The sequence below is a fragment of the Ursus arctos genome, unplaced genomic scaffold (assembly GCF_023065955.2).
Source record: "Ursus arctos isolate Adak ecotype North America unplaced genomic scaffold, UrsArc2.0 scaffold_14, whole genome shotgun sequence".
Classification (NCBI taxonomy): Eukaryota; Metazoa; Chordata; class Mammalia; order Carnivora; family Ursidae; genus Ursus; species Ursus arctos.
This window is the reverse complement of record NW_026622808.1, coordinates 57,755,166-57,779,532: the sequence shown is the minus strand read 5'-3', so window position 1 is coordinate 57,779,532 and position 24,367 is coordinate 57,755,166. Positions and strand designations below refer to the sequence as shown.

The window sequence follows — 24,367 nt, the reverse complement described above, 5'->3', positions numbered from 1 at the left end:
GTCGGGAGCATGGATTGCTGCAGCCTCTGTCTCCACGAGGTCTTGTTCTATTTGTCAATGTTAGCAAATTCCAATTCAGGGGAAGGGTAAAACGACCAATGAGCATTTCCTTGTCTGGTCAGAAGCATCTACATTTTACAGATGAAGTTAAAATTGCTTAGTGGATGCTTTACTATAACTTGGTATCAGCAAGACATACTAGACCCTTTTCCTCATCTGAAAAACAATGTGATGAACACTTAGCAGAGTGTCTGAAACACAGGATGCTGTGGAGAGAATTTTGCCCAAGATTTAAATACCATGTCTTCACTGATGGCTTGACAATCTCTATCTCCAGACCTTTATCTTGAGACAGTTAAACCCAAAGGCCAGTGAAAATCTACATTTAAGTATCTAGCTGCAATCTTTTTTTTTATTGTGGTAAAATACACATAACATATAACTTGCCATTTTAACTCCTTGAAAGTATACAACTCAGTGGCACGAAGTACACTCCAATGTTGTTCAACCAGCACCACTATCTAGTTCCAGAACTTTTTCATCACACCACATGGAAACCCAGGACCCATTCAGCTGATATTCACACCACTGGCCAGCAACTACCAGTCACTAATCTGATTTCTGTCTCTGTGGATTTGCCTTTTCTGTTTTTTTTTTAAATAAATGTAATCATGCAATAAAAATAATATTCTGCTGAAATATTTGCAAACATAGTATTTAAAAAACAGGATTGAATATATATATTTGCTCAAAAAAAGAATATTCTCACACTGCTCAGTCTTCGTAAATAAAGATAATCTTGACTATATATAGACATATGTATTTATGTACATGTTACATACACACATTCAAAATTAATAGTGTCAAGTTCAAAATATTTTTAGCCACAGACATTGAGTTATATTGTTTTGCTAAAGACAAATAGTTACAGCATTTTAAAGAACGCTTTGCTTTTTTCTCCTGACTGAGTCATGCTTTTAACTTTCTGAGCTATAATTTTACAGTTATTGTAGATGCAAACCACACGTCCACATGGGAAAACCTGTGTGATAGGTCTGGGGCTGCTTTAATCTGATTTTTTATTGGGAACTGATTAAATCAGTCAAAACGAGTCAAATTGTCTTCTCTATGAAACTGCCTGTGATCAGCAAACATCAGTTGCCTGCTGAAAGGGGACAGTACTGCCCATTTTCATAGAAGACTTTCTTTGTGGGCTTCACTTTGCCCAAGCCTGGACTCATCGGGAAGACTTAGGAGATCTAGCAGTAGGGGGAGAGGAGGAAAGAGACACTCTTACTTGATATCTTTGGAATTCGAATTTGTTCACTGCTGCTGCCATCTCCTCCATCACTGAATGGCTTAATTTCTATTATATAATCTTCATCAAAAGGCAAAGAAAGCTCCACTGATGTTTTATTTGTCTCAATGACAGATGTGCTGCTTTGTCTGTTCCATCTGTACAAGACCTGCCAATATAGAACGAACAGGTGTCACCTGCTGTCCTCACAAAGGCCCCGAAGATGGAGCATTCATTTGTTCTCACCTCTGGGCACCAGCGAAGTGTGGGAACACTGAGGTTGTCAGGCTGCCCACACACACTTGGGAGGCTCATTTATAGCAAGGGACATGTCTGCAGCCACCGTTTCATTATGAGGAAGGAGTTTACAGGACGGGGACGGAGGTAGCATCTGTCAACCAACACACCGTATGGCCTCACATAACCTCTGGAACGTTCAGGTAACACGCCTGGAAAACGAATTCCTCTTGGAGGCCATATAGAGCTCAGTTGCACGTGAGGGACTTTGGCCATAGAATCAACTTGGCCACTGTGTGACTATACTCCTATTTACAATGTGAGCTTCATTACATGGATGAGGAAACGATGACATTCACCTCGCTGGGGTATTTTCAAGATTGCATAAGGATTGCATATAAGTGATGGACTTGGCTCAAAGGAAGCATGGAAGACATACAGTGTTTATGATGGCTTAAAGGGAACACGAGATAAACAAACATCCTTGGCAAAGGTAAGAAACACAAGGCAGGCATCACACATTATTATTATCACGAATCCTTCAGAGAAAGCACATTTCAGCACAGGGAGATGATCTCTGAAAGGTAAGGGCAGGAACTCCCTTCTCCTCCGCCTCAGAACCTTTTCTGAGCTACGTGGAAAATGGGATATTCTGTGGTGATTACTGTCTTTCCAGAAGTGTCTATAGCTTCCACAATCCCACTCATGTTTCCCTTCTTGGCCTCCCCTGGATGGGAGTCCGGGGTGGTGGCTCATTTGATGAGGTTCCCAACTAGGTCTCCTGAAAACACATCCCCCTGCCTTGAATTGCCTACTCTGATTGCCACCAACTCCAACCAGAAACAAAATCTAAAAGCCTGGACAAGTGCATCTACCTTTTTGGATATAACAACTGTGATGATAACAATCCTGCAAATACTTTCCGATGTTGACTGCGACGTAAGCACCTTATCAACATTGCCATGTTTAACTGTCACAACAATTGGACAACACAGGCATTATTATTCCATGGCACAGATGAGAAAACAGAGGCTGGATGAGGTCACAGAGCTGGTACGTGGCAGGGTGAGAACTCCTAAACCCCTTCTCTTAAATCACAATCCTCCAAAAGCTCCAGTTTCTCCTGGTAGTGAGAAACAGAGGGGTGGGTGATGAGTGTTCTCTGTCCTGGCTGTGTGGCAGAAGCACTTGGGGAATGTGTAAAATAGTGACACTCTAGCCCAGTGCTTCTCAACACAGTGGAGGGGGGTGAAGGGGCAATTTTGCTCCTCTCTCCCAGGGGGCATTTGGCAATGTCCGCAGACATTTTTGGTTACCACAGAGGCACTCCTGTTTACTGGGTGGGGGCCAGAGATGCTGCAAAACATCCTACAACGCAGAGGACGGTCCCTAAACCGAGAGTCCTCCAGCTCAAACTGGCCAAAGTGAGGAGGCTCAGAAGGCCTGCTATGGCCCCATCCAGAGTTGGACTCCATGGAGGGGGTGTTGAGGCTGTGGTACTTAAAAAAAAAAAAGAGTTTGACATGATGTTAATGCGGCTGGAAATCCTGGATTAGATCAGGGATCTAACCCGTGTATCAGAATTGCCTGGAGGGCTTGTTCAAACACAGATCACTGGACCCCACCCCAGAATTTCTGACTTAGTAGGTCTGACGTTGGACCTGAAAATCTCCATTTCTAACAAGTTCTCAGATAATGCCAGGGCCTCTGGTTCAGGAACCATGCTTTGAGAACTGAAAGGTTAGCTCACATTTCAAAATTCTGATCTGCTGGGGTTAAGGATAAGGCCACTCCACTACTGAGATAAAAACCAAACACACATAAAATTCATAAAATTCCCTCAAAATGGTATAGATCCCATTTGTTCCCTGGCATTTCATCACCTTAATTTATATCTCTCTAAGACAAGGTGGAAAACACAATTTCCTTAAGGTGGAAAGATTCATAAGCGCCCCCCTCCTTCTCTGGAGCATCAGTCGTATCAAACTCGCCATCCCCTCGTTAACGAGCAGGCTCAAATAAATCCTCAGGCACATTCAGGAGTGTCAAAGCGTCTCACCACGGCCCTTCAGGAACATGGGCTGGCTGATGGGATGCAAGGGCACAGCTGGCTTTGAGGAATAAATTGCTTCTTTGATTTACCTCTGGTCCTTGCCAGACAGAGCACAGAGAATTCAACCAGTTTCAAATATAAATCCAAAAGAAACACTTCCAGGAAAAAATAGCCCCGTTATCAGTGCGGCTTATCAGTCTTGTAATATTAGGGACTGCATTGGAACCTAAATAAAAGCCTGTAAAACCTTTATTTACACCACTCGGTTTAGCTGATTGATTTGAAGGCTGTGCTTGCATTTCATATAATCCAGGGTGGAAGACCTGGAGAAAGAGTGGATTCATGGGAGTAATGATAACAGTAGCAAACGTGATTCAATGCTTACTTTCTGTTTGAACGCTGTATGTTCTTTTTCTTTAATGAAAAGTTAGAGAAGTTTAGTTTTTGTTCTTATCACATTAGACAGCATCAACAACCTGAAATTATTTTAGTTGTAGTCCATTTTTCAATGTCTGGGTGAAACATCAAAGTGGAGATTTGTCCTAAGTTATCAAAGATGACAGGTGTTGCCTTGGGAATCAGTATAAGTCGCTAAAATGGAGCCATTGGATCTCTGATTTTCTTACTAGATGTAGATCAATATATGAAGTGTCCAGATCATCAATACCCCAAAAAAAGTGAAGTCACTGCCTCCCAAAGGTGTGATTTCCTTGGATTTCAGTGACCTTCTGGGGAAGGTCCTTAGGGCACAGTTCTATGCTTCTGTTCTTGCAGCTGTGGTCCCTGGATGTTTTTAAATCACTGAGACACTCCCATAATAAAGGTTAACAATAGGACTCTCAGCTACTTTCCCTCAAACTGGATTTCCTCTGCTCCTCGTCCTTCACGGGACATCCTTGCATGCTACAATGAGCAACATTTAGGTGATTTGGTGTTCTATGGCAGTTCCCACTCTTTGGCTACAACCATCACAGTGATTTGGATTTCTGGACCACTATACCAGGGAGAAAGATGAGGCAGTGGTTGGTATCAGAGCATTTAATTGTGTTATTTTGACCTGTGCTTTGATTCAAAGCACTATCTATGGAACCTGGCAGGGAACCTCTCCCCACTTCACTGACACAGATATATACTCAGCACCTGGAGATGTCCTCCTCCAAGCAATGAGAGCTCTGTCACTACCTACTATGTTATGGGATGCCTGGGCTCTTTGACCCTGGGGAGCTTTACGGTGGCTTTGGAGGATCTGCCTGACATCTTCAGTGGGCCAGTGAACACCGTATGTTCTAAGACCATTACCTCTTGAGGTCGGCACCCTTATTATTCTGATTTCAAAGATGAGGATGCTGAGACCTGAAGATACTATGCAATTTTCCCAAGGTACCATGAACAGTGAAGGATAGAGTTAGCATTCAAATGCAGGCAAGTCTAGGTCAACAACCTATATTCTTAACTCAGCCTAGTTTGGCCACCATCTGTGTGGGAAAATTGTTTCCCCTCTCTGGTCTCTGTCTTCACAAATGCAAAACAAGGGAGGTTAGAGGGTAGAAAACCGATGGCCCTGCATATTTTAACTGTTTGGCTCTTGTAGTGTTTATTTTATTTCAAGTTAGATGTCCACATTTAAAACCATCCTGCATATTTTAACTGTTTGGCTCTTGTAGTGTTTATTTTATTTTAAGTTAGATGTCCACCTTTAAAACCATCCAAAAAATTATACATGAAAAAAATGTTGCGTTTTACTGAAAAACTGGAAAATATGGCCATACTGTTTGGCAACACTACGTAAGAGCTCAGAAGCCACGGCTGCTTCTGGACAATGAGAAAATCTCTAATTCATCATAGTCTTTCATGCTTCCTGTTGTATCACATTGGCATGTGCCCACCTCAGAACCTTTGCACATCTGGTTCACTGTGCTTGGAACACTCTTTCCCAGAGAACTGTCTATCTTTCTCCCTTTTTCATAGCCCAACTGAAATGTCTGCGCAAAAGTTCAGAGAAATATGAAGATACTAGAAAATTTCTCCTTTAATAAAAGAGAAAATGCCATCCCAAGGGGTTAAGTGATTCACTTAGAGTCACATAGTCAATAGAGGACCAATATGTGGGTCTCCTATCTCTTTGTGCTATATGCTAGAAGACCCTTCCAGAAGACTTTGCTCTTAAAAAAGGCCCAGTAAAAGGTCTGAAGATTAGTTTTTAGGGAATGTTTCTCCATTGGTACAATACAAATCACCGCGCCATGTGAATGAAAGAAAAGGAATCCATGACAGGGAGCATTTTCCTGAATCTCTAATCATAATACCTAAGGTTCTACCACCAACTATGTCAACTCCCAATTCCAGCTCAGGTTTTATCACCTACTTTCGAACAGTCCCATGTTTTTTTAACTAGTTCCTGACTAGTTAAAGCTAGTTAAACTGCCTATCTGCTACGCTCAACATCTCTGTGCAAAAATGCCACAAAATATAGCCTACAGACTGGTTTTGTGTGGCCTGCATTGCACTGCCTCGAATGTTGCTTCAAACTGAAACGAAACAAGATATTACCAATTGCTTTTAATTGTGGCACCAAGGCCATTCACATTTTCTTTTCTAGCTCTTTAAAGTCAGGCTAACACTCTGGGATCAAGCCAATGAATCTTCTACAAATTCTTTGCTTCTTTTTCTCTGTATAAATCTCTCTAACTATACGAACATGAACAAAAATGATTAACCATTCATAATATTGTTGATTAAAAAAAAAAAGACAACCAGGACAAGCACAAAACAAAGCTGACAGGAGAGATGTTACAAATGTGGTTCTTCAAGAGTTTTTGAAGACACAACCACAGGGTCTTCAACCATTTCTGATTGACTCTGCCTGATTCCGAAGTTTAGGCAATTTTCTACATCTGGCTTATTGCCGTGGACCATTTATAAAACTCAGAGGAAACCACTGTGGGGACAGAGATGCCTAGAGGGGCTGTGGGATGTCATCAGGGAAAGTGAGAACATAGTTCATATGATTTCCTGAGAAGAGACTGTTCTCACTAACAGCAGGATTAGGGGCCTCTGCAAAAAAGAAATTACCCACTTTGTATCCTTTTACTTCCGACTCATTATCTAGGGCCTTCACTTGATCCCAATTCAGGATAATTTTGGAGTCCGATGAATTCCATATGATGTTTCCAGGGGGTTGACTTGGTGCTATAAAAAAATTAAGATATACGAAGTCACAGATTATTAAGTCTCAATGGATTCTGAGGAATATCTCCTTACTAGAATTCAAGAGTGGAAGCAATTTAATGGGCTATTGCACTAATATGTGTCTTCAAGGTCACTAAAATCTGACGAGATACAGCATTGCAAATGGAAAAAGATTCAGTTGGTCGCCTAACATTGATATCTAAAAGAAGTAGCCTTTCTCAGTGAGGAGAAAAACATTTATCTTTCTGTCCTCTGGAGCAATGAATTTTGCATGGTGTTCGGAAAGGTTCAGTTAAAATGCTAAGGTAAATTTGAATCCACATAATGATACCAATTAGTATGCAAATGATCATTGGGAGGTGGGGATGGGGAATGAACTGGGGATATGTCTGATGAATCCCTAAAATATTTCTGAGCAAGGATGTTCTTACGTGGCTTTCTGGTTGTCACATTGACCGTTGCACTGGATGGGCCTGTCCCCGCAGTATTATACGCCTTGACAGCTAAATGATACAGTGCGCTGCCTTTTAAATTGGTGATTTTTGTTGATGTCTGATTTCCAATTGTTCGTATTTTTCTAGCATTTTCTTCCTTGTCATCATGTCTCCAGTATTTAACCTGAGAAAATAAAAGGGAAGACCTTGGAAATCATACCTATTGGGGATATTTCCAATATCATCAGCTGACTTTTTTAAAAATGCAGATTGTTAAGATTGAATTAATTTTTTATACCAAATCATAAGCAGAACTTTCAGAGCCAAGGGGTTGGTATGCTCTGAGAACTTACCTGCAATAGGAAGGGCCCCCTTTTTGTTCTGAGCTTCATAGTAAGATGGAAAATTGGCACAACCATTGTTGGATAATTCTCGCTTGTCCCCCACATTTATTTTGAGCCCAAGTGATACTGCGTGTGTCAGAAGTCAAAGCTCATTTTGCCAACCCTATTGTAAATGCTTAGACCCACATGTATTTTGAAAAAGATTTCTCGAGTGTACCAGAGAAAGGGTGATCTCACAGTGGAATGTTAATGCTTCAACTAATGTCTACTAGAAGCCATTGTTCTTTGAAACAAATGCCTCTGAACGGGAATCTGAGTCTTCCTCTCAATAGACTGTGTCTTGAAGGTCTCATTGAGGGGTAGATCTTTCCCAGACCCAATATACATATCTCTTGCTTACCTCATAGCCTTGTATCCGTCCTCTATTCTTCTCCATGGGGGAGGCCCAGAAAACTTCAATGTCTGTGGCAGACAGACTTCTGGCAAAGATGCTGGCTGGTGGTTTGGTGGGTTCTACAGATGAGTGTGGAAAAAGTAATTACTCTATCAGTTGCATCAGGATAGACTTCTAGATACTGGCATTATAAGGAGCAAATAACCAATGACTGTATAACAGCCCTTAGTGATTATGACCCTAACCATCATTTTACAGAGGAGTCATGATTAATAGCTGGAAGGGAGTGGTACTAGAGATGGTAAAGACAAAGTCTTTGGCTTCTAAATTTGGGGGTAGGTGGAAGGGAAGTAATCCAGGACTGCTTGAATTTAAGCACCAAGTTTTCATAGCTAGTAATTCCTTTAACACACATCCTTCTTAATTAGCGTTTGCCATAGGTGAGAGTCCTGGTCACTGGATTATGAAAATCAGAGCGTAGAACAAAGGAAAGCCAACTGACTTGAGTAAGACTCAGTAAAACTCTCCTGAGTGACAGTTCAGTCCTAAAATCAACAACATCTCAGAACTGAACAAATATCATATAGAGAGGCAGCATAAGTCATACCTTCTTCTGCAGAATATACTACTGTAGTGGGACTGAATGGGCCTTCTCCTTTATTGTTGAAGACGCCCACTTTAACCTCAAAGGGAGAGAAGGGGCGCACGCTCTCATTCCTGAACACATATCTGGAGGCATCGGCTGATGCCAGGACTGTCAGCATCCAGATCATTTTGCCATAGGGCCGGAAGGCCACCACATAGCCAAAGCCTCTGCCATTTTGTAATTCCTCAGGGACCGTCTGGAAAAGAAGGGAGGTGGTCTTCAGAAATCACAGCAGTTTGATTCAAATGCTAAAACTGTTTTATTTCACCCTACCTCCCAACATTCTTATATGCATTCTTCCCCACCTATCTTACTTTGGGTTTTGTCAAGAGACTTAGGTTTGGGGCTTGCCATCAGTCTACATTAGCTATGGATGAGGTATTGAAGTAGGGTTAAACAAACAAACCCCAACGAGAACCTGTACTGGACAGCCTGGCTTCTTGATGGGGGAGACACAGCTCTGAAGTTCTTAGAAATGACTATGAAATTCAGTTGATAGTTGATCTAGAAACCAACAATGCAACATGTACCATCCAATACAAATCTTCCTCCAGTGCCAAACAGACAAAATATCTCGTTGAAGATCTCATCTTGGCTCAGACAAGATCTTCCCCCTCAGAACTGAGGACTTAAGCTGGAGGGGGTGAGTAATTTCTTTTATTGTTGGGGCTTTAGTTAAATGAAATATTTTAAGTTCGGGGACTACTTAGTTTTGTTTCAAAAACATTAAGAATCCTTACTAAAATTCCAATCTCCTCTCTCAAAATCAATTTTTAATAAATTGGTGACTAACCTACCTCCAAGTTGTTTTAAAAATACCTCATAGAAGGGGGCCTCAGAAGCAAAGTCAACTGCCAGGAAACCGTGCTGGTACACCAAATCTATTGCTGGCCGAGGTTTTTAATCAATTGGCTATGCATCAATTCAGGAAGAGGGGAAAACTGGTTTTCTTTGAACCAGCCTTCATGGATATATATATGTATACATTTTTTCTTGTGTTGTCTTCCATTTCATGATTGTTTTTTCTGTGATGAATCCAATTCAAACTTAATTCAACAACTGATGGGCAAGCACCATCTTTTCCTGCTACCCATTAGCTAGGTGAGAGGGAGTGTTTGCACCCCACTGAATTTTAGCTCTTCAAAACACAGGAGAAAACTTCTCAGAGTTGTTTAACATAGAGGAAAAAAATAAAATAGCCTAGACTACTGTACGTTCCTTTTGTTCCATGATTCATTTACCTCCCAGGTTATAACCAGTTCAGATTTGCTGCCTCCGCCACCACTGACGTTAGCTGGGGTGACTTCGGGGACTGTGCAGGAAACAAAAAACAAGTCACGTCAGGTGTTAAAAGCAAATGAGGGGCAGGAAGGTCGCCTGGCTGAAGTGACTCACTTTAAACAAATACGCCGATAAACATATCTTTGTCATTTGAGATCAGAAACAGTGTGGTCAAGTGGCCCAAAGCGTCAGCTTAAAGAAGTGAAACGTACCAAGGAAATTGCTGTTAGTTACCTGTTTCCCATTCAACAAGGTACACAAGGCATGTGACAAGTCTGACCAATTGAGTTCAGCTCCATGTCTGGAGGCCGAGTTTCAGCAGTTTGAAAGGACTGAGGTTCTGGTTCTAATGCTTGGATAGGCATTTATTAACCATGCGGTGGCACACAGAGGACAGACAACACACACTCTGCCTGTGCAGAGCTCACAATGTCTTGGGGGTCGAGAGCACACGCAGAACAATTACAGAGCAACGTCAACGACAAACAACAACACGGTGCAGACAGAATGAAGTGCAGTGGCGTTCTCAAGTGGCAGGCTGCTCAGAGGAGGGCTGGGCTAACGGCTTCTCGGAGGAAGGTGAGTTTTGAGCTGAGTGCTGAAGGAAGTGGTGGACATAGGTTGACCCCTGGCTCACTGTGCTTAACCTCTTTGATCCCCAGTTTTCTCTGTAAAAGAGGGGAAATTATGCCAGCTTCCTCCTCAGGACTCCTGAGAGGAATCAATTAAACGACAGTTTTAGAGGGGGAAAAGAGCATGGGGATTAGCTAGTTATCATCATGTAAATGAAAGACTCCAGACAGAATTTAAAAATTGATGACTGGGTTGTTCCCTCAGTTAAAGCCAATGACATAAATCTAGATAGATTTCTGTCCAAAGAGTAGGGTCAGGGTTCCCACTTGCTTAGGAACCTTCAACAAACATATCACCTTATCACAGCTGGGGGCTGTGCAAAGACCCACAAGGAAGCCTCCCACTTCCCAGGAGAGAGTACAAGTGAGGCAGATGCATGTTATTCTCGCCCTGTGCCCAAGCTGTGCCCACACAGGGTCATACTAAATTGCTAACCGGGCTTGTATGAATTAGCAGGATGTTCCGAATCTTAGCTTCTGGGAATGGCTGATACTCTAAGAAAATCTTACTGGATATTTCTGAAGAACTTATTTTTGCAACTAGTGATTTCTGTGTGTTGATTTTATTTGAAATGTGGGATGTGTATTAAAAAAATAATTCCTGGTTGAAGAATCTTGGTGACGAACCCACGAAGAAAGAGTTGGTGTTCAGAAGAACTAAGCACAGGGTGTCTCTCCCTGTACAAGGAGACCCAGTGAAGAGTGAGATCTTAGCTCTTGAAGCTGAGCATCTACTGGCCTGATTTCTGATCATTAAGTCATTCAAGGGAAGGGGGTGCTAATCCAGAGCCTCATTAGGGCTGAAGAGCAGGAAGAATTCAGAGCCTTTTCCTAAGAGATTATAGCCACTGGCACAGACTCTCTGTGTCCTGCTGCTACTCACGAGCCTCTTCTGTCCTCCGCTTCTCTGAGGGCCGGCTGGGTTCCCCGATCCCAATCACATTGGCGGCAACTGTGCGGAATTCATACTCAACCCAAGGGTTCAAACCCACGACAGTCGCTGTGAATGTCTTTCCATCAATAAGCTCTGGGACTGAAAGACATCAAAAGATGGGGATGTTTTATAGAATTCCATGTTAAGCAGATAGGAGCTTCCATCCATCCTCATTACCATTACTGTGTGCTGAGGGCACTGGAGTCAGTCTGAGACAAGCTGTATGACTGCTGTTACAGGGAAGCAATCCCAGAACTCTCTTTTACTAACCTAACAAGTTCAAGTCAGATACCAGCAGACGACATTATGGTCTTCAAGGCCCCAAAGCATTGACAGTAATCATTAATGCTATCACCTAATACATTTTTCAGCATTTACTGCACAGTGTTAGGCACACTATTTACTTTTTACAAGTAAAGTAAAATTACTGTCCTCATTTTTATAGATGAGGAAAACGTGCCTTGTAAGGGTTAGGTTACTGACCCAAGATTGCAGTGGATTTGCACCTTTGACTGTGTGGTCCAAGCTCTTTAACCTATTATAATAATGAAGTTAACAACGTTACAAATCTATAATGCCACCGACAGGAACTGTACTAACATATCTCAAGAAATAATCTGAAAACATGAAAGGCCATGAAGAACTCAAAAAAAGGAGTCAGAGAGGCAGAATTTGATCATATTCACCCAGCTATATTTGGAGAAGGGCTCCTTCCCAAGAGGTCATCATGGCCCACCGGTTGATACTAGAGGCCAAGAAGCTGTGGACATTGCCTCCATGCTCGCTGAACAACTTTTTGAGTTTTAAACTGGTTATCATAAAGATTTTCCATGTGAGGGGTGCCTGGCTGGCTCAGTCAGTAGAGCATGCAACTCTTGATCTCAGGGTTGGGAGTTCAAGCCCCACAATGGGTGTAGAACTTACCAAAAAAATAATAAAATAAAATAAAACAAAACAAAACAAAACAAAACAAAACAAAAAGATTTCCCATATAGCCCAGAAGACTCAAAGGGAGGTCTCCTGTGACAAAGCTGAGGTCATCATACTGGTGACTAGGATTCAGTGGCTGCCAGCCTCCTTAGGCCACACTAACACAATCCTAGCCTCCAAAGGTGTAGAGTGTGGGCTTTGGAGTCAGACTAACTCGATTCTAAACTTGAATTCACACTTAGTAGCCCACCGACCTTGGGTAAGTCTCTTAACCTTTCCATGCCTTGGTTTCCCTACCATACAATGAGGCTAATAACAGTATCTATTCACAATGTTGTTGAGAAAATCTAAAAAAAAAAGCACTTAGCAGAGCATATAGCACATAGCAAGAGCTCAGCAAATTCTAGTGTTTTTTTTTTAACCATCGTTATTATCCGCAGCAGCATCTTCATCCTCTTTCTTTTTTCATTATATTTCTGTAGTACTTCCTGTTCTTAAAAATGTTTCACAATTGTTTCTCTTTTGGTTCATAAACAATTCTTATCATGCCCATTTAACAGAAGGGGAAGATGAAGTTGTATAGAGAGTCAGGGCTAGCATGATCCCCTAACTTCCAGATTTTTTCTATCTTCCCTTCCTAGCCACCCTTGTGACTCAGAATAAAGTCAGAGATTGAGCTGGAAACACAGAAACCCATTTCTGAGGTTGGATAAGCTGATGGGAAAAAAAATGATGCTGTTAAAATCAATACGACTCATCTGAATTGCACAGAACTAGGCCTATCACTCCATGCATTTATTTCTACCTCAAAACATTAAGACTGCACGGCCAACCCTTGGGGACCAGAGGAGTGTGTATCTTGCTTGCAAAAACTACTTGTTTGTCCATTCTTCCTCAAATGAAACCTAGATAAAATAACTAGAATCAATTTGGAAGGGCAGGGATGGTGTGGCCATCTCATATAGTTTTGCATATAACAAAATCTCATGCCTCTTCATGTCCAAATTTAGCCATCAAAAAAAAAAAAAAAAAAAAGATACCAAGTCAAGAGGGCCCAGGCAGTCCTTAGTTACTGGTTTCTTGAGAGCCATAGACAAACTTTACAGAGACTATGTAGACTGGTATAATCCACTGCTTCTCAAAGTGTATTAACAGCAGTACACGGATGATTTTAGGTAATATGCAGATTGATGCATTTTATTTTTACAACTAATGAATTTTAATACGTATGTTAAGAAAAAATATAACCAACACACAGACCTAGCATTTCATAGACATTGTAGCTTAGGACAAGTTAAAAAACAAACAAATAAATGTGAGTTGATATAAAGAAAAATATTAACTAAACGATAGTACCATTCACTGAGGTTTAGGAAACACTGCCATAATGTATCATTCATAGCTGCGTCTGAGTAAGAACTTTGATGGCCCTTGGCTTCTGCCACAAAGCTTTGTCCATTATGCTGAGTTTCAGAAGCCTCTGTGAGACACTAGCACCAGGCATCCAGTATGGTACCTGTATTGACTGCTTGCCAGCCCACGGAGAATGGAGTCCTGGCTTGAATGACATACATGGTGATGGGGCTGTGGTTGTCAGGTCCGGGTCTCCAGGAGAGCTGAGCGGTGGTATCTGTAATTTCATCTATGGTCACAGCCTCTGGGGGTCCTGGGGGACCTGTGAGAGAGCAAGACCCTCGGAAGTGGAGCATTGTGTTCACATGTCCAAGCAAGGGGTTGCATAATTGAATGCAATGCTGATCCATTCAACCATTTATTCAACCACTCACAGATTCATCACTTGTCAATTCCTTTTTGAATGCCTGTTGGGTGCCCAACATTCTTCTAGGCTCTGAAACTACAGAGATGAATGAGACACGGACCCTTCTTTCTAGGGGCTCACTAAATAATCAGAAAAAAATAATAGGTAAACAGAGAATTAAAATAGAATACTGGTTCGAAATGCTAGGAGAGAATATTGAGATACCACAAAAACTCAAATTCTTAACTTCATCTATCATATACTTACAGGTTTCTGGTATGGGTCAGGCAGTATTATCTTTGGATAGAGTAGTGATAAATGAAGATGAAAGTCTTTTGGAAATGGTCATTTCTAGCACTGCAAATGTGGATTTGAGCAGAACTGGATTTGGAACTTTGATGGTCACAATGCTGCTCCACACATTTCCACTGTACTGTAATTACTGATCCCACCCCTGCCCCAGATCATATGCAAACACACCCTTCTTTGCAAGGGAACTTCTGTGAAAATGGCCAGTGCTCAAGAGTCAAAAGATTGTGGTTTCTTCAACACAACTTCAGAATCGGGCTGGAGTCTAACGACCCTCATTTGCAGTTTTGTAAGTCATACCTGTATTTTTCCCCTTATCTTCCTGATGTTCACTGTTTCTGCCCATGTATTTAAACCATTGAAATGAGAGGAAATCAGTTTTAAATGAAGGCTTGGAAATCTTAAATAAACAGAGGATGGAAAGCAGTAGGCAAACAACCACAAAATATCCACCAAGCACAGCCCCAGAGGCGTCTTAGACTCCGACAGGAAAATCTCTTACCAGGCAGTTAAATGCACTTTCAGCAAGACACAACTGACCACCTCAGGAGGGAAGGTGATGGTGAGGTAGACATGATGACAATCCTCATGTCCCTGAGGCAGGAATAAGGAGATATTCCTGGGAGGGCTTTGCTCAGCCCCATGTAGTGGTCAAGTGTACTGCCTTGCACTACTGGGCCATGCCACTGGGCACGGAAGAAAGACATCTAGCGGAATGGTGAAAAGTTAATTGTAATTTCCCTAAGTAAGACTTTGTTCTGAGATTCACTCCTGTACCCTTCGTAGGATGCCCTAAATTTCTCTTTCCTTTTTTAAAAATCATTTTTATAGACCCACAGGTGAAACTAAATTTATCTTCTCCCTCCTACTCCTGAATGAAAGGTCTGGAAATCTGTATGCTGAAACTGATTAATTTTCCGTCGTGACATTTCAGCATGCCAGCCTAATGCCACCTGGATAGAGCTGAGGCAAACCTTGGTCTTTGCAACCCTGATTAACCAGATAGAGTCCAGAAGACCACATCATCATCTTTTTTTCTCACTGGCTTTCTCATCCTAGATTCCCACCCCAACCCCCATTTTAATGGATGCTCTCTTTAAAATCAAAGTACCATAAGTAGAAAAGTGTTCCCCTTGAAACTCCTCAATGAACTAAACTGATAGGAATTATCTGAGCCCACTGTGGGAGCTGAGTAAAGGAAAATGAAGGGGTGGTATGAATTTGGCCACTGGCGGTAAAATGGTACTTTCACAACTTTGTTTGCTCTGTATGCTCCTGCCACTGACCACACCGGTGTGGAGATAGGACCTCACAGAATGTTTGCCAACTTTGTCTTGGGGAAGTTGGGTCCCTCTTTCAAAATGAGAAAATGAGCCAATGTTTATCCTCTGAACAAAATGTTCACATGGTCGGGGGCTCACAGATGTTTTGGTCAAGGCAACAGAAGAGGGAACGTTGGTGTGAGACCAATGCCTCAGCTTCTCTCCCAGTGAAGAAGGGCCTTTCTACCTGCCAGTAGTGGGCTATACCCTAAATAAAGTAGATATCAGAGAATCAAGGGGGCTGGAGCCAAGACTCAAAGCTTTACAAAAATCTCTTACAGGGCAGTGAAATGCGTTTCTGCATTTTCCTTGTAATATGCAGAAAAGCTGCAAGGGCAGAGCTAGAGGAAATAAAACGAAAGATTATGGTTTAAAATGGCATATTAATTTATTGGCGTTATTAACTGATTAGACTAGATTTTCTTTTAGACTGAGTTTGCAAATTCCTCTTGGTATTTAATGTTATTTTCTGTGAAATGAAGTATACAATATCATTTAAGAACTTCAAGTATTACTGACTTAAATATTTATTAGTCTAATTTATTGGTGTTTAAACTGCTGATCTGAACATTATCCTAATTAAATAGAGGATAAATTTTCGGCAACAGAATTCTTTTGTCCCCAGGGGAAGAGCAGACCAGCTCTCATGTATTTTAAAATAGAAATAAACACGTTTCCCTAAGTTATTTAATGAGTAGCTCAACCCAGGTTGAAAGTTTTTTGCTCTTATCTGGCTCTTATCTGTAGCATTACGGAAAGGTTTCTGCAGGCCATTTAAAGAGGAATGAAAGCAGACGGGATGGAAAAGCTATTTTCTTTAACCTCTCTTGACAATGAATTTAAGTTGCTGACTCCCACACATCTCCCCCCTCAGCCTAGCAACAAGTCTGTTGCTTCCAATAATACCTTGTTCCCCCTGAACTCAGATTCACCCTGCCTCCACACCTAATTTCTGCTGCAGTTTTGTATTCTTGCTCTCAAGGTTCTGCTGGCCGAAAAGTACCGAAACACCAACGGTTAGGGTTCAGAGGTAGGAGGTGCTAGCCATGAGGTTATTTCGAAGTTCTGATTCGGCTTCACTTTCAACACTTTAGGAAAGCTCCGAGCATGCGTCAGTTTGATTCTGGTACGTTCACTGGTTTCCAAAGACTTTAATTTCAATATAAAAATATTTGTTAAAACTCCATTTACTGTTGCTTTATAAATTGGTTCCATGGGGCTCAGCCAGGGCCTTTGGAGCCATTAGGGTGAAGTTAGGCCATGTTGGTAGGACTCAAGAAAACTTCACAAATGTCAGTTTCCCCATGAACTGCCGGCTGATTTACTACACCCCAGACAGTCAGGAAGTGTTTCCCTCTAAAGCCATATTTTAAGAACTGGATAGAACTATTAACTTCAGGGAAAAAAGGGAACGGGGAAAAACTGGTGATTTTTCTGAAGCCATGGTTCTATCAGTGCCCTAAATCACTAATTTGGCTTAGCCCCGATGAGACATCAAAAGGCACAGTTTGATCCTTCTTTAAACTATTTGCTTGTGTTAATCCAAAATTATTCTAGAAGGTCCTATCAACTACAACAGCCATTCACTGGGGCACTCGGGGCACTCACAGGAGTTGTTTTCAGTACAGAGTAATTGGATTTGCTCTGCACTTTCTGGTGACCCCCCCATGAGAAAGAGATACACAGAACTTCTGTATCTCTATTTAACCACCGTTTACAATGTTCAGCTTCTATCTGACTTTCTTCCAGAATTCTAAACCAGTGAGGTTTTTAGAAATCTGTGCAGGAGTAGATATCACAAAAGTATTCCAAGTACAGAAACCAAAATTCCCATACCTCTTACAATCAGGTCTGCAGCGGCAGAGAGCTTGTCTACACTTGTTTGGACCATGCAGACGTATTTCCCAGCATGCTTCAGCTGGATGTTTCGGATCATCAAATCACCAGCTGAATCCTGCTGATAAAGTAGGGGAAAGTGGCTACAATTACTTTTTAATGAGCTCTAAATATCATTATCACATGAAGGACACTGTGACTAATGGATTTATTTTACACTGGCTGATGAAAACATTAGTGATGCAAGCCATGGCCTATTAAAAATATGTGAGCCTGCCTAAGAGATAAGAACACCAACACTTTCAGAACACACCTTGGACAAGACCTCAGGTCTCTGGTTTCTCTGGGTCTCTGGAGCAGTTTGCCACCCATGTCGGAAGCACTTAAACTTACTTAAGGTGGCTCTTGATCTAGTCCTGTGGGTTTCTTCAGATATGCCCTCAACCTGCCGCCTTCACTGGCATTCCAATACTTTGGAACTCTGTATTTAGAAAGGGGAGGCAAGCCCACATTTGGAGGCATCTGCATTTTAGTGCACAACTCTTACAGCCAGCATTTGGATTGCTCCCAGTTTTGAACCAAAAGAGTATGAGGATCACACTCTCCAAGGAAATCTAGCATCACCTAGTGTGGAATGTGCTAATTTGTTTTTGAAATGCCACATGCAAATTTGATTAGCAGATGAACAGGACTGATTACATCCCGGTATGGATTTCTATGTGCCCTAGAAATATTTCTACACATTCACCAGTATGGTACTTTTAATAACTATGAGACGATGCCTCTACAGGTTATCACAAAGGTGGCATTTTAACTTAAGAACATGGCTACACCTTGGAGTTTCCTTTCACAGCTCTGTTAATCAAAAGCTTGGGGAACAGGTGGCTTGCGTATGAGTGCCCCCTAGAGGTCAGTTTCAGGAAGCTATGCTTACTTCTAACCCCACATGGATGACAAGATAACAGGTTATTTTGGCCCTGTTGTTATTCTTCCAAATGACAATAATGTTGGATAATGCTTAATAGTATTTAAATATGGGAGCCATATATTCAGGCTAAATACTCACATGTTCTATGAGGTAAGCATTCTTGTTATCCTTCCTTTACAGGTGAAGAAACTCAACCACAAAGAAGTTATATGACTTGCCTCAAGTCACTTAGCCAAAAAATGGCAGAGCCAGGATGTGAACCCACAAGGTCAGGCCATTCTATCATCTGGAAAGACCTTATTCTCAATCTAAATTAATGTGTACTTAATTCCCTTTGTTTTAGAGCAACGTATCACAAATCCATCCGGGACAATGGAAAACCTGGAACTGCCAATAGTTGTAAATAAGTTTAGAAGAGAGGCTCAAGCATTCAGTGAAGGGAGAGCTGATGGTTAGGTACTCAGGTGTCTTGGGCTGATCCCTGCTGTGCGATTTCATGTAAGTCTCTGGGTTTTAGTTTACTGACCTGTGAAAGAAGGATGCATTGCCCACTGGGCGAGGTTGTGAGAATCAAATGAGAGTGTATGTGTATGTGAAATCCTGAAAACTGGGAAGCACAGAGTAAATTTAAATTGGTATTATTAATGACCATGAGTGGTCATGTCAAAGTTATTAAATCTAACTCAAGGAGAGCTGTGATTTTTTTTTACACTGGAAAGCTGTTTTATTTATAATACTTGGGTTCTCATTCAGATTCTTTTTTTTTTTTTTTTTAAAGATTTTATTTATTTATTTGACACAGATAGAGACAACCAGCGAGAGAGGGAACAGGAAGAAGCGGGAGAGGAAGAAGCAGGCTCATAGCAGAGGAGCCTGATGTGGGGCTCGAACCCAGAACGCTGGGATCACGCCCTGAGCCGAAGGCAGACGCTTAACCGCTGTGCCACCCAGGCGCCCCCCTCATTCAGATTCTATTTACTAATCAAGTCTTATAATTGCTCAGTAAAATAGGATAATAATTGCTACCCTATTCCACAGGCTTCTGTGAGGATTCAAGAGCTGATAGACATGAAAGTGCTTGATAAATGATTAGGTGCTTTGCAAATATAAGGCATCATCATCATCATCATCATCATCATCATCATCAATACTTCTTTACCTAAGACATTCACGTGGTTAGGACTCTTGAGTATAGGTTTAAACAAAAAAATATGCCTCACAAGGAGGCATGTGCAGGGAAGGTGGAAAGCCATACTTCTTTTAAAGAAATGGGTATACTATATTAATAATCCATTTTATTCACCAAGGGCTTAAAGTCAGAATAAACTAGCTGTAGCTTGGAAATTTCAGAGTACAGCAATGTATTAATAGAATGTGTTGTCTTTATTTACAGATTTGGACCAGAGTTGTGTTTTTAAAGTAAAACTGAAACAAAGAAAAAAAATTAAGTCAGGATTGAGGTAAGAGTCTCACAGAAGGAGACCACAATTGACTTTCTCTTTTCCTTTGAAGTCATCCAGATCAAACAGTTTATTGAGATCTATATTGGTGTTCCTACCAAAGTGAACAAAACAGCACCAGCTTCTTTTTTCCTGCTATGGGCTGCTCTGTTCCTAACGGAGCACTTGGAGGCTGTCAAAGGACAAGGAAGCTTTTCTGAAAACCGCCAACAGGCTGGCTCTACCAAGCATCCCTTCCACCACGCTGACCCAGGGAGCAGAAGCTGTGAAATGGCTTGACTTCAGAATTGCTTCCTTACCTCTTCGGCTGACAAGTTCTACCTCTATAGACATTAAACATCCTGGTGACTAATACACTTACTTCTCACAATTTGTAGTGCTGTCCTGAATTTTGCCCTTCTGAGCAATAATTGGTTGGTGTTAGCAAGAGTTTCACAGAAGAGACACGCTTTTCCATATGAGAGGCTAATGAAAGTGATCCCACAGATAGAACTCTCTACAAAAGGTGGTTATTAGTGCTTGACTCCGTTAGGGGTGTGTCCACCCGTGCCTCAGCCCGGGCTGGCATGCAGCCAGGTCCACATAAAATCCACATCTGTCTGACTGCTAGGGCATCTATTTTGATCGGTCAGACAGCTGTTCTAATTGGTTGGTGCCTGTGCCATTCTGGGAGGTAATTTTTTTTTTTTTAAAGATTTTATTCAACAGAGAGAGACAGCCAGCGAGAGAGGGAACATAAGCAGGGGGAGTGGGAGAGGAAGAAGCAGGCTCCCAGCGGAGGAGCCCAATGTGGGGCTTGATCCCAGGACTCTGGGATCACGCCCTGAGCCGAAGGCAGACTCTTAATAACTGAGCCACCCAGGCGCCTCTGGGAGATAATATTTTTAATATCTGTCCTGGCCAAGACATCGGTCTTAGCATGAAAACTAATATTCTGTGTAATCTATGAAGGTTTTCTCAATTTATACTTTCCTGTTATTAAAATCAATGTTACTCTTCCTTCAATTAGTACAACTATTAAAATTTATCAAGTACTTCTTTTGTGGAAGGCATTGGGCTATGCACTTTTCTAGACCGGAAGGTATTTAATATCTTCAATGCCCTTGTGAAATTAATATCTTTCCCGCTTGGTTATTAAGCTGAATCATACCAAAGAAGTCCAGAATGCTTAATATTGGCAATTTCGTCCAGCCTTTCTCAACCAGGATTCCAAGACAGACCCCTTCGTGACCCAAGGCATCCACAGATGTAATAAACTAACTTCTATGTATCTAAAATATTACCAGTGGTATATGATCTTTGGAAAAATTGAGAAAATGCTCAGATCATTCTTGGTGTTCCGTGAGAGACATTATTTGAGAAAGGCAGCAAGAATGTAATGAAGGAGTAGTATTATAGTTGATTGGAAAACAGGCCCTCAACATATCATATGAATTATTTTATAAGCTTTAGCCCACTTATTCTCAACATAAGGGGAAGGGGAGGCAAAATGAAGTGGGCAAATTAGATTCCTATGGCAGAGAGATGGGGAGGGTTTTTTCAAGTCATGGCCTCATTTTTATTTTCTGCTGTCTTTCTTTTGGTTGGACCCCTCCATGAGCATGGCAGCCAGAGTGAATCTTTATTACTAATGGGAATGTATGGCTGTATTAGGGTAAAAAAATTTTTTTTTGAGAACAATTGTGATAGATATAAATTTGTTTCCAGATTTAACCTCATCTTGGTGTGTATTCAATGGTAATATGTATTTTTATGGAAAGGAAGGCATTATGAAAATTCAAACATTTGAATTCAAAATTACCTGGAGATAATAAATAATCTGATCAGGCTTTCAGATTCAAGAAAGAGAGCCCTAATATCACAATGATGAGACTTCCACAAGAGCCAAGGGGAGTTTAATCAGCAGACTAAAATCACATAAGTAAACTGTCCTCATATTTTCTTAATCAGATGCTATGATATATGGTACTGCGTGGGGCACAGAGCCGGATATTTGAAGTTTAAAGCTGAGTTCCACAGTTTAGGGATATGAGGCCAAGGCAAGCCATGCATTTCCCCTGAGCTCCAGTTTCCTCATTCATATGCAGTTCAGAATAACTAGCCTATAGCGTTGTTGTGGGGATGAAGAGAACTGCCAAATGGGGTTACTCAGTAAGTAGGGCCACAATGATCAGGCAAAAAGGAGCAGGAATTAACCAAGAATTTCTTAAAATAAGGTGTTGGAACAAGATGATCAAGAATAACCTTATATTTCTTTTCAAATTAGTCTAAACAAGTTGAGTCACTTTGCGGAAGTTCAGTTGCATACTAAATTTCCTGTAGATAGTTTGCTATTAATACTTACCCCTCCGACTCTTTCAAAGTGGTCCCCATCTTTGTCAAAATCTATCAGGTGTCCATTAAATGACCAAGTAAACACGATGTCTAGCGAGTGATCATGTGTTACCTGGCATGGCAGAACAATACTTTCTCCAACAGTGACATCCATGCTGGAAGGGGGTACCATCACCCTTGTTGGATCTGTAGGGTGAAAACAAAGGCAAACCAACAACAAAGACTGTGAGCTTGTATGGAAATAAAATATAGAATCCAAGAGCAGGATGAAATACTAAGTAGTTTTGCTTTATTTTTTCCTAGGCTGTGACCAGTAAACCTTAGTCATCTGGGAAGCTGAGATTCAGGCCAGGAGGTCATTTTTAATATGAAAAGATGAAAACACTCATTATGTGAACCTTCACAGAGCAACAAAACTCAGCTGGGGAGCACTGAGGTTAGATCTCTGAAGACATTCACGAAGGGCCTACTTCTGACAGCTTGCTCAGAAATTGCCTCTTTAAAAAGGTTTTCGTATCTCCCCAGTGTCACTAGAAAGCAGTAATTCAGTTGAATACTAACAGGAGAAATCCATGTTAATTTGGAGTTTTTGGCTTCCCCCCCTTATTATAAAAGTGATAAATGTTTTTAGTATGGGAAATTTAGGAAATTTAAGAAAGTTAAAAGAGGAGACCAAAAAATCAATACAAAACAAAACAAATCCTACTTACTCTCCTTACTGTCCAGATAAAACATCTTTTTTTATTTTGGTATAATTTCCCTCTGTCTTTTTGGTTTATAGTTTTGTTTTTTTTCAGTTATTTTGTTTTGCATTCTTGTAAACATGATACACATATGATTTCCCTTTTTTCTCTAGTTAATATAATATAGGTTTATATCTTTATCCACACATTTTTATAATCTGCATAATGTACTATTAAGTTTATAGTCTCAACCATCTTGAAACAAAGACATTTTAGCAATTTTTTAAATAAATATAAAAATGCTGTAATAAACTCATGACAAAATTATATATATTTGCATATGAATATTACATCTTTAAAATAAGTACTAATTTGCTTTTAAATTCACCCTTTACATTATGATTTTAATTGAAAATGAAATGGGCTTGTTTAGCTGAGACAGTTTATAAACACTAATCCTACATTCACGTGCCGATGATCTTTTATTTTTCACTGCAACATGGTTCATAAATGTTGTCAGAATACATGGTGAAAAGAAATTTGAGTTAAAGATAAAGGTCATAAAAATACCCAAAGAATGAAATTCTGAATTCAGCCATATTCCAGAAATTTCTCTGCACTAAACGAAATTAAACTAAACCAACCAAACAAACCATAACAAAGAAGACAAATCAAAAACAAACAAAACAATGAAAGAACATTGATTAATACCCTTCCATAGTCACAGATTGTATTTCAGGCTGTGGGGTATATAAATATTTATTAAGTGTATCTCCTCGATTAAAATCTCAGCTGAAAATTTTGAAGTGATGTCTCTTAGGACGTGTTTGATGGGTCTTACTTTCCAACAACGCATACAAAAATGTCCTCTTTAAAGAGAGTATTTAAAAGAGTTTTCTGCCCTTTTATCCAACTATGGAAAGCACACATCTCAAGTCATTAGAAAAGGAAAGTCTGTGTCCATAAACAGATTATTAGCTTGGAGTGAAATATACTTTTTGCTGTTTTCCAAAACTAGGAAAAGATCATAAATGGATTGCTGTGCTTTTGGTCATTGTTGTACGAGTGATATCCATGAGAAGAGAAGGTAAAAACAAGTATTGCCAGCTAAGAGATAATGGGAGGGAAAATCCTTTATTTTAAAACCTGAGGCTTTTACAAATCACATCATCAAAATTTGCTCTAGTGATTAACTGATCTGCAGGTATAAATACAGATCAAGATTTTTTTTTAATGAGGGAAGGAATTGAGAACAAAACACTTTAGAATAATTCTCACTTTTAAATTTAAATTTTCCTCATCTATCGAAAGAAGACTGGATCGAATAATTCCTGGCCAAAATCACATGTGTGTATGGTTTTTATT

General features: G+C 40.7%; 1 protein-coding gene across 8 annotated transcripts in view; it reads right to left on the bottom strand.

The window, feature by feature from the left end:
• LOC113256632 (contactin-4) overlaps positions 1-24,367 on the bottom strand; it is an 877,814-nt gene that overhangs the window by 3,096 nt on the left and 850,351 nt on the right. For 4 of the 8 annotated variants that reach the window (XM_057311888.1, XM_044385021.3, XM_057311887.1 and 1 more), the window contains 10 exons: positions 22,330-22,505; positions 17,598-17,718; positions 13,888-14,046; positions 11,391-11,540; positions 9,836-9,906; positions 8,556-8,790; positions 7,955-8,067; positions 7,208-7,394; positions 6,664-6,776; positions 1,298-1,466 (listed from right to left, as the gene is read on the bottom strand). In XM_057311888.1, coding sequence (XP_057167871.1) covers positions 1,298-1,466; positions 6,664-6,776; positions 7,208-7,394; positions 7,955-8,067; positions 8,556-8,790; positions 9,836-9,906; positions 11,391-11,540; positions 13,888-14,046; positions 17,598-17,718; positions 22,330-22,505 — 1,494 coding nt within the window. The remainder of the gene's footprint in view (positions 1-1,297; positions 1,467-6,663; positions 6,777-7,207; positions 7,395-7,954; positions 8,068-8,555; positions 8,791-9,835; positions 9,907-11,390; positions 11,541-13,887; positions 14,047-17,597; positions 17,719-22,329; positions 22,506-24,367) is intronic. The other 4 variants (XM_057311891.1, XM_057311890.1, XM_057311889.1 and 1 more) reach the window with 2 other exon arrangements.